This window comes from Cyprinodon variegatus, unplaced genomic scaffold, assembly GCF_000732505.1.
Source record: "Cyprinodon variegatus isolate N-32 unplaced genomic scaffold, C_variegatus-1.0 Scaffold1476, whole genome shotgun sequence".
In the NCBI taxonomy this organism is placed as follows: Eukaryota; Metazoa; Chordata; class Actinopteri; order Cyprinodontiformes; family Cyprinodontidae; genus Cyprinodon; species Cyprinodon variegatus.
The window spans coordinates 110,163-124,459 of record NW_015151929.1 but is presented as its reverse complement, the minus strand read 5'-3'; the positions used below and the strand labels follow the sequence as shown (position 1 = coordinate 124,459).

The 14,297-nt window shown below is 41.4% G+C and overlaps 2 protein-coding genes across 4 annotated transcripts; both read left to right on the top strand.

The window, feature by feature from the left end:
- Nucleotides 1-2,311: 2,311 nt before the first annotated feature.
- Nucleotides 2,312-9,400, top strand: LOC107103551 (E3 ubiquitin-protein ligase RNF182-like). Of its 2 annotated transcripts, none has more exons than XM_015403286.1 (8): nucleotides 2,312-2,546; nucleotides 4,443-4,515; nucleotides 4,605-4,713; nucleotides 5,070-5,223; nucleotides 5,457-5,524; nucleotides 7,909-8,041; nucleotides 8,117-8,349; nucleotides 8,460-9,400. In XM_015403286.1, the coding sequence occupies exons 3-8, from the start codon at nucleotides 4,654-4,656 to the stop codon at nucleotides 8,634-8,636; spliced, it is 825 nt and encodes a 274-aa protein (XP_015258772.1). In that variant the 5' UTR covers nucleotides 2,312-2,546; nucleotides 4,443-4,515; nucleotides 4,605-4,653; the 3' UTR covers nucleotides 8,637-9,400. The 2 variants fall into 2 exon arrangements, with proteins under 2 accessions (XP_015258772.1, XP_015258773.1); XM_015403287.1 differs by having other exon boundaries at nucleotides 4,403-4,515.
- Nucleotides 9,401-11,130: 1,730 nt separating this feature from the next.
- LOC107103554 (regulator of G-protein signaling 9-binding protein-like) lies at nucleotides 11,131-13,928 on the top strand. Of its 2 annotated transcripts, none has more exons than XM_015403291.1 (5): nucleotides 11,131-11,214; nucleotides 12,455-12,674; nucleotides 12,760-12,963; nucleotides 13,191-13,333; nucleotides 13,403-13,926. In XM_015403291.1, the coding sequence occupies exons 2-5, from the start codon at nucleotides 12,470-12,472 to the stop codon at nucleotides 13,583-13,585; spliced, it is 735 nt and encodes a 244-aa protein (XP_015258777.1). In that variant the 5' UTR covers nucleotides 11,131-11,214; nucleotides 12,455-12,469; the 3' UTR covers nucleotides 13,586-13,926. The 2 variants fall into 2 exon arrangements, with proteins under 2 accessions (XP_015258777.1, XP_015258778.1); XM_015403292.1 differs by having other exon boundaries at nucleotides 11,133-11,214; nucleotides 12,459-12,674; nucleotides 13,403-13,928.
- The last annotated feature ends 369 nt before the right edge of the window (nucleotides 13,929-14,297 follow it).

The window sequence follows — 14,297 nt, the reverse complement described above, 5'->3', positions numbered from 1 at the left end:
ACAAACAGGAGTATAAAGAAAAACACTCAAAGGGATAAATTGCACAAGAAACAAACAAGGATACAGCATGATGCAAAATTCTGCAGGTCAGTGCTTTTTTAAATAAAAAAGAGGAAAGTCAAGCTGTAATAATGCAAAAGGCCATATTTGCTGCCATATATGTTGATCATGTCAGTGCTAATGGAATATAAGTGTTTCAATAATAGAACCTTATAGAATGAAAATATATCCTTTTTTGTCCAACGGGATAAATTTAGGTGTGGCAGATCGGAAGATATGAATCAAATGCTGAAAAAAATAGAATAGACTGTACAATATACAAAAAAACCTGTTTACAAAAAAAAAGACTGTGCAGCTATCAAGATGGCCTGATGGAGAGATTAAAGTCACCCAAAGTTGGGTGACAAAAAATGCATCAAATATGCATCATACATGCAGGAACAATGGAGGTAAACATTTCTATAGGCAGCGTGGTGATGCTGGACCTCTTCACTGAAATGCATAAATAAATCTCTCATACAGAATCAACAAAAACATAATTAAAAACACTTTAAAGCATTTAAGTTGTGTAATTTTCCCTTGTAAAAAACATACAAACTTGTAGGCAAAGGCTAACAGAGAAAAAATATTTTACAAAAAATGTAATAAATGGATACAGTTTACAAAGCTGGAAAAAGAACATAAATTACCATACAGGACTGATTTCAGCAATGACTTTTGGAGAGCTTAAAGGGGAACACCGTTTTTTTTAGATTTTGGTGGGGCTAGTTTACTAGGCTACCCCCCCTTCAGTGTCCACCACATTGGATCGGTCCATTTGCTGCACATGTTCAGAAATGTCCAAAAAAAGCAGCAAATTCTTTGAAAACAAACAATGCGAAGAGCAGTGTTGCCAACTTAACGCTTTTGTCGCTATATTTACTTTTCAGAACCCTCCAGCACTTCTATATTTAAAAAAAGCGCCTTGCGCCAAATCTATCAAATTTTTTCTACTACTGGAGACTTTGGCAACAACATATTAAAGCAGTGAACTCTGCTCTCCAGAGCAAGTAGATTTGTAAGCCCCTTTCCTCCTCTCCTTTATCTTGTCTACTGTCATGATTCCTGCAGCTATTAATCATGGCTTGTCTACAGTGAAAAGACGGACTCTGTTTACATTTTAATCTTGCCGTCGCCTTTTTGCAAACACAGGAAGGAGCAATCAGTTAAGTTAGAATGAGCTTAGGGATTGGAAAATCTTTGGCTACATTCACACTGCAGCCTGAAGTGACCCAAATCCAATTTTTCTTTGCCCACATGCGACCTGGATCTGATCTTTTCACGGCTGTCTGAACAACACAGATGTGATTTTATCCAATCCGACCCAGTCCACTTGGCTCTGTGGCCCTGGATCCGCTACGAATCGGATCTTTTTAAATGCAAACTGTGTCTGAACTGTGTCTGAATGGCCAGGTCACATCTATCCGACCTGAACGCCATTAGTAACCAACATAGGCCACTATTCTGGGTCTTGCTATAAAGAAGTGGCAAGAAAAACAACAACCATGGTGCACGATGATGTGGGGAGCAGTATTTTTTTTTAACCATCTTGAAAAGATTATGGTTTTAAGGTTTGGAAAGATCGCTAGATGCGCTCCAGCACTACATCCATGTTTACTTCCGTAAACATGAAGCATGCTGGCTTGTGACGTCATTGCGTCCTCTACTGTGCATGCAGGACACTTAACCTGTATGAATGCAGTTCAGAAAGGAGATCACATACAAGTCGCATATATTTGGAAACGTGAACGGCAACGCAAAAAAATCGGATTTTGCAAAGAAATTGGAATTGAACATCAAGGCCTGCAGCGGGAACGTAGCCTTTGATTCCTTTTAAGACAGCATTGAAATTCACCTGAGTACTATGCCAATATAAAAAGGGTCAAAAGAAAACATAGAGAGAAAAATAACAAGAAAAGGGACAAAAGGTAGAACAAATGATGTATGTCTATTCTATTAAAATGTCTGTATCTGTATAATGGGTCTGTTTTATGTGTTGTCTTCACAGTTCAGAGGGCCCCATGCGTGTCTTTGCCTAGGGCCCCAGATTTCCTAAATCCGCCCCTGAAGCAGAGGACATCTCTGGCTCTCCCGTCCTCCAGCTTCTGAACAGTTACCATGGTAACAGAGTTCCCGCCGCTGGTCGCGCGCCGCACTGGAGGGATGGTGAGTCACCGCGAGCTGCTCCGGGAGCGCGACGTTAACGGAGCAATAACATCCACGACCGACACCAGAACCGGAACATCGAGCCAGCCCGGACCCTTGGCATCGAGGCCGGACCCGCTGACGTCCTGCGGCAGCTGGACGGATCACAGCTAGGATCCGCAGTGACGTCACATACGGCTGCTGTCGCGTCGACTTTGATCAGGGCACATTGTTGCTGCATCCAGCTGAGCCACCACCGCTGTTGCTGCTGAAGGCCAACATGTTGCTGCTGCCGCAGGGAGCCTGCTGAGCAGCTGAGCGCCTCATGGAGAGTCTCCTTCAGCATCTCCACGGCCCTGCAGGTGAGCTGCCTGCTGCAACCACCTGGTACATCAGCTGAAAAATGGAGCCACAGAGGCCCTAAATGAAGGATCCAGAATGTAATCTGCAGGTTCTGATCCAGAATGAAACATTCATTTGGTTGGTTTTACTCTGAAATAAATCTAATTGTTATTAGAGCAGAATTATCATTAAATAATCTCAAGATGCTTTTACAAATCATCAGGATGGAGCCAGAATCTCAGTTTGAAACCTTCAGCTACGGGAGACAAAAATACACCATTATGATTGTTTTTTATTCATTTAAGTTTTTAATCACGGGCAAAGTTTGCATTAAAAGTTTCTGAATCAGTATGTCATACTGTCTTTAGCAGGTTCCTGCTCTGCAGAACATGAAGCACAAACATACGCCATAGCTTCAGTGTAAAACAGCAGTCACACAGGTATACACTATAGGAAATGATAAAGAGGCAGCCGGTAGTTGCAATAGCAGCTGTCCAACACATTTCTTAGAAAGTGTTTGTGTGAGGATGTTCCTAATACGCTGTGGAAGGTCATTCCAGGCGGGCTGGAACAGAAAAATATATTTTGTTTGCAGGTTATAGTGCCAGAAGTCTGCCAGACCTCAGGGTTTAGCTGTTGTCTAGATTGGGTTAAGTGCCCCAGAAGTGCTGCTTTGTTGATTTTTTAAAGTTTTATATACCAATGTTCATTGAGTAGTTTTAAAAGGTAAAAACTTTTGAGAATAAAAATGCAAAACAGTTCCTGTCATGATTTTGGAGCTGATGGCTGGCTTGATTGGTCATTTTATTCACCTGTCTAGCTCTGCCCTGTTTTCTAATCACTGCTCATCTGATCCACCTGTTCCAGCTCCTATTTAAGATGCCTGTTTCCCAGCCATCAGAGCCAGATTTTTCTTGAGCCTTTGGTGTTGAGAGTTCTCTAGCATTTCTATAGTGTTCTGATTGCCTGATCCTGATCCATTTCTCTATTTGGGCCTTTGAGCCTGCCTGCCCCTGTCTGATCTGTTTGCCTGACCTGTCTTCGGACTCCTATGGGATTCTTCTGTAGACGGAACCTGGATCTGTCTCTTGACTTCGCCCTGTGGATTATCCTGCCTTCCTTCGTCAGCTCGGATCTGATCTCCTCTCAGTTTTGCAGCCTTCAAGGCTTCCGCGTCTGTAACTCTCTGGCAGCGTCCGCTGCGTCCTGTCAGCCGACCGGCTGGAATCATCCTCGTTCTCTGGGCACAGACTGAACTGACAGACCAGGTTACTAACTCACGCGTTCATAATCAACCTCCATCAGATTATCGTGGTCACTAAGCTGTGTTTCTCTCTTAGACGTTCCTGTTATAGATGCCCAAGACGCTGATACGGCAAATTCACAGCCCGTTTGTTGAATAAAGTTTTTCAGTTTTTCCACTGTTTGTCTGGGTCTTCTGTTCTGAAAGCTTACAGTGCCTTCCACTGACCCCTGTTTGTCTTATTAAATTACATTTTTTTTTAAATAATTATCAGTCTTTAAGTAGTTATTAAAAATACTTTTCATAACACATTGCTGTAACAAAATATCTGTATTGGTCTGATGTAATATTATGATGTGCTGTAAAATGTTCACAACAAAAATCACAACTTAAAGAAATAAATGCTTGAAAACATCCGCTTGAGTGGATTTAATCTATAAAATGTGTTTAGTAGTGATGGAGTTAATGAAATAAAGAAACTTTTTAATATTTTCCTTTGATGAGTATAGCTGTGTTGACCTGCTGATGATATTCAGCCATATTTCTCTGTAAATCCTGATGAATTATAGCAGTAAGGTCGACTACAGGCATTTATTTAAGACATTAAAATCGTTTATGTTTATTTTCCTGTAGGATGATTTGACCTAATTATATCTCTCATATGTCTCTCAAGATGGACATCTTGTTTCCTGGATAGATGGACAGATTTCCTCTACAGTCTGACTGATCAGCTAACCTGGACTCAGGTGTGTTTATAAATTTGTCTCCACAGATCTCCCTCTGATTTCTCCTCTTTTTAATCTATTAAAATGATTATTGTGTCATTTATTTTCAGGTGATCTATTGTGTTAAACCCTGCCCCCAAAGATCTTCAGGTATAAAAAATGACCAATAAGATGAACCACCTGAAAGAGGTAGAGGCTGGCCGGGAGTTTGAAGGCAAGGTGAGATTTCCCATCATGTCTCACTTCAGATACTGTTGTCCTTCACTGTCTCTTTCGAGGAGTGTGCTGAACATTCTATGTGAAGCTGAAAAGGCATCTTCTTTGTTATTGAATTTAACTTCTGATTAGAAGCAGAAATTGTAAAACATCTGATAGAAGAATGATGGTTTTGGTTTATATGTTTGTCTTGTAGTAGCTGCTAAAACAGTGAAGCATCTACAGTGGTGTATATAGGGCCCAGTAGGAGTAATTGTGGTGCGTTCAGGAACTAACAGGTTATTGTAGTGTGTTGGAAGGTAATGGTTTATTTGTGGTGTACTGAGGGCCACCCTGTTTATTGTGTGTGTTGTGTTCAGGTTGAGACCTGGGCTCAGTCTCTGGTCTACACTGTGGAGGAACTAGAGTGTAAAATCTGCTACAACCGATACAACACTCGCAGCAGGAAACCCAAACTGCTGGGCTGTCTGCACCGGGTCTGTGCCAAGTGTCTAAAGAAGATGGTGGACATGGGTGAGTTTACCTGCCAGGTGTACCGACGCTAACATTATGATCTAAGCGTCTGTTCTGCTGAGGTTTAAATCCGGGATTTCTTTAATTTAAGATTATCATCATTTAATGATTCTCTTTCTGCTTAAAGCAAAACCTCTGATGATAGAAAAGATGCCAAAAAACGTTAAAGATTTCATTACTACCTTTTTACTTTTTCTCATCAAATATCAAAATTGTGACATTAATGATTCCAGGAGACTCTTCACCGACAATCATCTGCTGCCCGTTCTGCCGCCATGAGACGTATGTCCCCGATGAGGAGGTGAGACACAGCCAAAGCAGGCAGCATACCATCCTGTGTCACAGTATGTAGTCTGCTCTAGCTACAGAGCTCTGGAACATCACCTGCAGATTTTCCTTTATTTTTCTCTGTTGGTATTTTCTTGTTACTACTAATGATAAGGTAGCCCAGGGGTTTGCAACCTTTTGCTCCTCAGGGCTTTCACTGCAGTCCCTAACAAGTAAGGTCAAGGGTAACATGGAACTAGAATATCTTTTAAGCTACTTAGAAACAGCTTTTTAATGAAAAGTCTGTAAAACTGTATTAATAAAATTACAGTTTTTAGTTTCCTGTTTAAACCCTATGTATTTGAAATTTTGGCATGCAAATAATTTGCATGGATCTTAATCATCTCGCTTCCCCGATAAATCAAGGAACTTCTATCCGCTCTTCCTCTAATGTGTTCAGCTTAATATGACAGGCCTTGATTTTGCAAAGCGAGTCACGGTGTTGTACTAAATGCGGAAAGCCGAAAAGCAGCGTCTACCTGATCCTGCAGAGATGTCCCCAGTTTGACGAGTACCGCCATCTGCTACAGAAGCTGCAGCCGAATGACTCGATTCGATCATTTCTAGCGGTGCTTCCATCTGTCCAGGGCCCAGTTTCAGGACCTGTTGTCCCGCATCGAGTGACGGATCATCCTACAATGAATTTTAACATGAAAACCCCCCCCTCCCCTGTACATCTTCACCTCTTCTTTCCCTTGTTGATTAATGCTACCAGAAAGATTCACTAACACAAAGATTCAGAATATTGCACTCTGTTGACAAGTCCGCCTCGCTAATTGCAGTGTTGCTAACTGTTTAGTAAGATGCTTCCGAGACACCGACCACTATCAAACTTGCTTGTGCACCTTCCCCTACAACAACCCTGCCCTCTTGATAAATGACCAATCACATTCACTTTATTTACTCGTGTAAAGTTGTGCACCACGCAGGAGAATTTGGAAATGCAGTGGTTGGAACAGCCGCTTCCCTACGACTTTATGGCTTAATGCATTTAAAATGTCCTTTAAAATAGCAGAAGATAAATCTGAATAACTCTGATGCAGACATATTAAATGCAATCAAAACAGTAAAGTTTCACCCAGTTTTACTGTGAAAAATAAAAAATAACTGAGAGATGCATGAATACATAGCGACGCTGGAAAGAAGGGGTTAGTTCAGCTGGTACCAGGCGGTTCGATTTTCGGGGCGGGCCAGCGAGAAGAAATAATTATTAGAAGACTCATAAAAAGCTGCTATCATAGGCCGGCAATGACGTAGCGTGGTGCTAACGATGCTAGTCGGTCCAACCTTAGTAGCCTAACTCTTCAAACAAATAAAAAAGGAATTAAGCAGACAGCAACACACAGTATGGATTTAGTCGGGCTCAGTTAGCGTTAGCATTCAGTTCAGAACTCTTCTTTAAAAACCACCAGCAGTTGATTCAGAAAGCTTCTTTCAGATAAAACACAAACAATACATGTAAAAAGGATCTAATTATCTATTCCACCTCTCTCGGAGCTCTCGGAGAGATTTGAGATATTCTGATGCAGAGTCTTCTCTGCAGGGGTTTCGACGGCCTCCGCTGAAAACCGTCATATGTCTCACCTTTCGAGGCCCGAGAGCTGCGGAAGAGGAAGCTGAATGGAGGTTGGCTGCTTATATGACCTCTTTCACAAGGATGTGGCGTCAGGTGGGAATCGCTCCTGCTGACATCACTGACATTTGATACTTAACACTGAACTTCTTAAGGTCCTTTAGTGTTTGCAACAAGATGCAGCATATCTTCAAGAGGTCTTTTCTGAAGGGTGCGATCTCTTCGGCCATCATCTACTGGCATAAAAGCATCCGAGCCAATAAATTATAAAAACTTACCAAGCTGATAAAGAATGTGGGTCTGTTCTAGGAACTTATCTAGAACCTCAAGAGATGATTTTACAAAAGATAATTCTTTATAAAATGAATAAAATTAAGACTGTTAAATAACAACAGGTTGTCTTCTGTCAGAGGTTATTCCAGATCCGGTGCAAGACAGACCGCTAAAGATCCATCCTGGCTACATTTTTTTCAATCTACAACTGTTTATTGAAAAATACTTAGGACATTTAATTTCCCTTTGGGAAAAATAAGTATATGTGAATTGAATTGAAGCAGTCTGAGACTGCTGGCCAGCAGAAGACAAAGTGTACAGTTAATGATAAAGTGAAATTGACTGCATTTTTTAAGGTTATTATGATTAATCTGCAACGTATTCAGCTTATATTTGATATTTCTGTATGAAGGAACTGAATTAACCCATTTCTTTTGTCTACATTTAATATCCCTGTTGAGTCCTTATTTACTTTCCCTCTCTTAGTCATCCTGTCTTCATCTGATCCCCAGGTGTGGCTGATGGAGGATGACCGCCACATCATGGCAGTTCTGTCTTGTCAGGATAGAGCTCAGAAGGAAAGTGTAACAACAGGAAAAGGAGAAGGAGGTTTAGAGGTGGTGTTGACTCCCACTGCTCTGAAAGGTGAAAACACGCTACCAGCCGTTATCCTACGTCTTACTGTCTAAATCTAAAGTTCTCGTCTCTGTGTGACCACAGGAGGAGAGGGAGGAGGCACAGACACATCCCATCGTTCCTCAGATTGTCTGGTAATCACCATCATGGAGCTTCCAGATGATTCTCCATCGTCTGAGTCAGTGAGCATGCTCAACGTAGTGGGTCTCTACCGGCCCCCCAGCTTGGACTCTCTGCCCTGCAACTTGCCAACACAGAAATGTCGCGCTTGGACATCCCGCAGTTTTCCACGCTGCCTGTTGGGGGCGCTGTGCATGGTCAGTGATTTTCGAATATGTTTTTGCAGTGCAACGAGAAACACACAGATAATATTTGCACCCAGGTGAGCTTGCACAGGTGTGTGACTCTTGCTGCTGTGTGTCTCCAGGTATACTTCAGTTCGCTGCCTCTGGGGATCTACCTGCTAATGGTTGGTCACCTGTTGATGGGCGTGGTACTTGTCAGCCTGGTTCCGTCCACACTACTGCTGCTCGTTCTCTACGGATTCTGTCAGTGCATATGTCAAGAAGTGAGGGAGGCGATTGCGGCACGCAGGCTGCCATGACAACGGTATAGGCCACTGTCATGGCAACAAGGACAGTGTGTGCTTCCGCAGTGACAAACAGCTCATATGGCCACACTTACGAGGATTACGACATAACTTTCAAACCCTTCGCCATCACAAAAGAGAACTGGAAGCAGAGCCGAACCCTCAGCACATTACCGACCCCATCAATGGAGGACCCTCCCCTTTTTGAGCACCAGCACCCCTATCTTTGCCAAAACCGCCAAACGGAAAAGAAGCAGGACATGTCTTCATTTCAGATTGTTATTATCAGCTGATCATCACTTATCTGATGACAGGTTCATCATCGGAAATTTGATTAAATATGTAGAGCTGGATAAGCTACTAATTACTATTAACATGTTGCTAATAAGTTGCTGTTAACGTTTGTGTATTATTTATATGTAAATATTGAATTCTGTTCATAAATGCACCTTAAGAGATCTCTGTTCTTAGAGTCTATAAACAACCAACTACTGTAAAAGGCTAAGTTCAATAAAAAAAGGTTGGTTAAATGTTAGTCTAGCTTGGTCTGGAAAGAAACAAAAGCTTAGTTTAATGTTAAATCTGGTAATAAAGGATGGTGCTAGGCTACCTAAGCACAAACACAGGAAATGGTGAGAAAGTGTTTGACCAGCTTAGGAAGAGGACTGCAACAACAGGTAAAGCATAATGGTGCTTTTTACACAAATGCGGGAGATAATTTTTTATTCAAAAGACTAGAGAGACAGAGAGAACCAAGATCAACATCAAATGTTTAGCTAGTTTAGAAGAGGGAAAATTCACCCGGCACTACAAATTAAATCTGGCTTATCATAAATATTGGAAATGCAATTCCAAAAAAGTAAAAAAAAAAAAAATCCACTGGACTTTGTTTCCAAGATTGAAGACGTTTCGCCTCCCATCCAGGAAGCTTTTTCAATTAAAAAGCAGTTGAATCAGAAAGCTTCTTTCAGATAAAACACAATTAAAAAGCGTTGAGTTAGAGGCTTTATTGATTGGACTAAAAACGAAGCCTGCAAAAACATGCAAATTGAAACGGATGAACGGATCCGCCCCTTTGGAATGGGGAGTCGTTTGATTTCTTTGTTATCCTGCAATAGGCAATACCTGTCTATGTATCTGAAAGGGGGGTCTTTAGAGGAAATTATTGGCCTGGCTAAACAGGCGAGGTCTTCTGTTCCCCTTTAAGGTGGAAATGATGGTACAAAAACAGGAAACAGAACGGTTTAAGGCCCCCACGTATTGCGAGGACTGTGAGCCGCACATGGTTCACTCTATAAATAGTCAGACTGACCTATTCCTTTATTTATTTTCCCACACTATAATGGTGTCAACAGGTTTGCCCTCTAGGGTTAGCTTCTCCCACTGCACACCTGTTTGTGATTTGGAGAGAACAGTTATGATGCTGCGGGTCCTTGGGCCTACCTAGCCTTTAGGCTATCATAGCATAAAGACTGGAAATGAAGATAAAGTGCTAGCCTGATAATAAGCCAGCAAAGCTTAGCATAAACATTTTAAAATGAGTGTGAAAATAGGTTAACGCAAGGAGTGAATACGAAGGGGAAAGTGTTTGATTAGCAATAAGATTGGAAATAAAGGGAAAATGTAAGCCAAAGACGAGAAAGTAAAGTGTTATAATATCTCTGGTTCAATCAATGTGCTAAGGTGGTTAAAATACTCAGTAGTTTCTGGTATTTGTACTAATCTAAGCTAACTATTTAAAGTTTCTTTGTCTGAAGGGAAGTGGTTAAACTGTCCTATTAAGTGCCAATGTCAGATTAGATTATTTGTTAATTACAGTGTTTCAATCATCTGGCGATTTTAACCCCTTATGTCATTTCCTGACCTTTGTAAAAACAAATAAATGTAACCTTGACTGAAGAGTTTAATTTCTTTAGCTGCTGCCTACCAGCCTTCCAATACGATTAATCTATTTACTGATGCGACTGTTGCAGTTCACAGTCTGTGGAAATGCCTCAGCCCCCTATGACCATCTGGATAATTTACAAATATCTGAAGCAGCAATAAAGAGCTTTTTACCTTGGTTACCGTCTTCTACTACATGGAGAACTTTTCTAATATTAATCTGTCTGTGTTTGAACCCGGGACCGTTATAACCTAACAGTTTGTTACAAAATAAACCAATACTCTTTTACAGAAAGACCATTTTCAGGTCTCGATGCGGTTGAAATGTTTTAACATTAATTTCCTTGTTCTACTCCAGCACTGGAAAAATTAATAAAAAATAATTAATTCCTGGATGCAAAGGGAAGTACCCTAGCTCTGTCCTTCTTCCTGTAAGTACCTGTGCCATGACATGTCCCACCTGTACAGGTAAGATTTGACAGAGAGGCAGACCCTCCTGGGTCCATGGAATAATCAGGACTCAGGTGTCCTACAAGCATTAATTAAAATCACTAACCTTCCCTGGAGAGCAGTAGAACGTGTTTATAGAAACCTGCCTACACCAGTCCTTTACCACAGAAGGAGGTGTACAGATTTAAGACCCGCAGCGATTGAGAGGGAATTATTTTTGCTGCAATCTACCCATGTAAAAAGAAGTACACACTCAGATGTAAGTCTTTAAGATTTTCTTTACAACCTGTATTTGCAAGTTATTTTTTGCAGAATTCTCTGTCTGCTTGGTGGGATTTCCTGTATTCTATTCTCATTTATAATATGTAATTTGTAAAATAATGTGAATACAATGATCTTCCCGGAATATTCTTTAAATGACACATTTTCTAGAATAGTGATTTATCAGCTGGGAGCTTGTTGCAGGTTATGGAAATACTATCTGTTCCTTCTGAATTATTCTTTTGAAAAACTTTTCCTTTGTTATCTGTTGGAAACATTGCTTTCTTAAGTGATCTTACCCCCTGGATTTGGAGTTGCTTTTTTTTTAAAACTTTTGGTAAGTTGTTTCGATGCATTACCAAAGCAACTTGTGCATTTTATATTAATGGAATTGGCTAATTAAAAGCTTGTTTGAAACCTGAGCTATATTCTAAAATTCCAGATGAGCTGAAAGGGAACCAAATAAATACAGAGTATAGGCATATAATAGGGAGAGGAGGAGGAAGTTCAAACTGCTAGGCTTTCTAACTCTCTAGGGAGACAACGATTTACAAATAAGCAGCAAAGTAAAAAAGAAATGGATTAGCAGTGCTTGTGAAAAGCTGGGAAGCCTTGACTTTGAAGCCTGATTATTAAACTATTGGTCCTTAGTTTATAACATAATTTAGAACGATGATATCATCATCTTAGTTGTTCAGTAACAAAAACAACAGTCTAATGCGTTTGCAGCAATAACTGGTGATTTAAAGGTATAGTCGAGGATTTTTGCTAATATCTGAAAAGACCAGCCCCCTTCATTTTAAAAAAAAGCACATGCACAACCCTGTACCCGCTCCCGGGAGGGATCGCCTATTAAACATGTGCGAGAGCGTGCACAAGCCTATTTCTCCTCGTGCATGCTCTGTTTAAGAGTTTGTTTGCATCACTCATACAAGCTTACTTTCCAAAAGAAGATTTGCAATTTTTCCACTATGTCAGACTCACCGCGGGTAAGTGAAAATGGGGACAAGCAGGTAGGACGGCCTTATGCACACGTCACCAGTATGATTGACAATTAAGAGGACCACTGACTTTGATGATCCACCTGGAAAAATAACATCCTCCACACTGATAAATGATAAAACCTGCATTTATCTTGCATTAACACTGTGAATGCAAGAATTGTGATGATGTCACTGGCAAGGGCAGATGCTGACCTCTGATTGGCCAGTGAGTCCCAGGTGACCTGCTTTTTCCAGTCAGGTGGCTGCATCATGAGTCGATGGCGTCGTTCAGTGGACGAACTCACAGCCGGGAGGAGGCGACAGCAGACAGAGTGTGAGCGCGCTCAGAACGCTCTAAGTCGCGTCACTTCCTGTTTCCAACAATTGGTGGCGTCGCTTGGCAGTTCAGCCGATAGCAGTTTCCTACGTGAGGAGATTGACGAGACGAGAGCTCTGGCTCACCGGATCTGCTCAGGTAGCACCTATCTGCCTCTCACCTGTCCGCTATCTGTCTGACTTTAGCCTGGCAGTCTGTCTGTATCTCACCTGTCCCTCTGTAGGCCTGTCCCGTCGTCTTCTTCGCCTGCTGTCCGCCTGTGACGCCGCCCCAGTAGCTACAGAGGATAGACAAGCTTCGGAGCGTCTCTGGGTCCTCTTCCTGTCTGCAGTGGAGAACTTCCTGTCTGACCTCCGAAAGGCCAAAGACCTGATTGGCCAATTTCCTTTGACTCAACGATCTAACAGACGATCATTGGTAAACACAGGTGAGATGTTGGCTCTGTCCTGCAGCTTTAATTGGCTGAGGCACAATTAACCCTTCCAGGACCTCATAAAGGGACAGATAGTTCAGAGTTCCAGGTACACTGGCAATTGCGTAAGTCTTCTTCCTCCAGAAGGCAGACTGAAGTATTTACCTCTCCAGAGAAATCTTCTTACCTAAAACATTAAGAAATGAGTGTAAAGAAATGTCTCTCCTTACCGGTCCACTCAGGATGTACTGATGGTCTGGTGGGTCTGGCGGCCCGAGTGGCTCTGGTCCAGATTCCCTGGCTGGTTTTGGAGGAAGAGCCGAGTCCTGATTTGACCAATCACATCGCAGGACTGGAGTCCCTGCTAAGTGAGCTGCAGCAGAGAGTGAGTCACAACCTCCTTTTAAAATATCTGGAACATCAGAGCCATGTTTAACCTTCATTTGTTCTGCAGGTTCCAGTAGCTTTCTGGTCAGTGGAAGCAACCCAACCAGCATGGGCAGAAGCTCTCAGTGACCAGGAAGGCCCAGAGGACAGCCTGGAGGATATGATGGTTGAGGTGGTTTCCAGTGATAGCAGCAGAAACGTGTCTGTTTGTTGCCAGGGAACATGCTGTGGACTCAGCTGTGTAGTTTAATCATGGAAACTTCCAGGTTATTTTGCTTTCTCCAAAGTAAAGAGAACCAGTTCCTTTGTAACAAAGGAACATCAGGAACTAGAGGTAGATCTATATATCTTTCAACTAATAGTTTTTTTTTTTTTTTGCTGAATCAGCATTAGCCCATACACGCATTCCTTTGCAGATTTATTAGTGCACTGAGCAGCAATGCCTTGAGATTACATATGTCTGCATTATCACTTCCTGCTTTTGTTATCCATTGTTAACATTTTGGTTATTTGTGAATAAGGATTTATTTTTATGTTTAAATTGAAACTTTTATTAATGTAATGTTTTGTGTAAATGAAGGAAAACCAATATTGGCTTCAAGAATCGCATACAAAAAAAAAAGAAATTCAACAGTACATATTTGAGATCTGTGAAACTGCTGTAAAAAGTTATCGTTGGTCAATCCTGAGACCAGTTCCCCTGCAACAGAGGAACTACGGACCAGTTCTCCCTGCAGGAAACAAATACCACTAATGAATTCAGAGTGAGTTTAATAGAATAAATCTGGGTTGTCCCCCAGTGGATAAATTTAAGAGTTTCAGAAGTTAGGAATGTTTAGAGGAAAAATACTGTAGTTATTACATATCTGATAGCATCATTAAATAAAGTGGTTCCTACTCATCTAAGAAAAACAATTTACTTCTTTAAGCCTCAACCTTCCACAGGTCTGATAGAAATTGAA

Bases quoted from the DNA above. Each gene is read 5' to 3' on its own strand.
- LOC107103551 (XM_015403286.1), top strand. From the start codon at position 4,654: ATGACCAATAAGATGAACCACCTGAAAGAGGTAGAGGCTGGCCGGGAG. The intron at 4,714-5,069 runs GTGAGATTTCCC...TGTTGTGTTCAG, and splicing joins GCCGGGAGTTTGAAGGCAAG to GTTGAGACCTGGGCTCAGTC. The intron at 8,350-8,459 runs GTCAGTGATTTT...GTGTGTCTCCAG, and splicing joins TGTTGGGGGCGCTGTGCATG to GTATACTTCAGTTCGCTGCC.
- LOC107103554 (XM_015403292.1), top strand. From the start codon at position 12,470: ATGAGTCGATGGCGTCGTTCAGTGGACGAACTCACAGCCGGGAGGAGG. The intron at 12,675-12,759 runs GTAGCACCTATC...GTCCCTCTGTAG, and splicing joins GGCTCACCGGATCTGCTCAG to GCCTGTCCCGTCGTCTTCTT. The intron at 13,334-13,402 runs GTGAGTCACAAC...TTTGTTCTGCAG, and splicing joins TAAGTGAGCTGCAGCAGAGA to GTTCCAGTAGCTTTCTGGTC.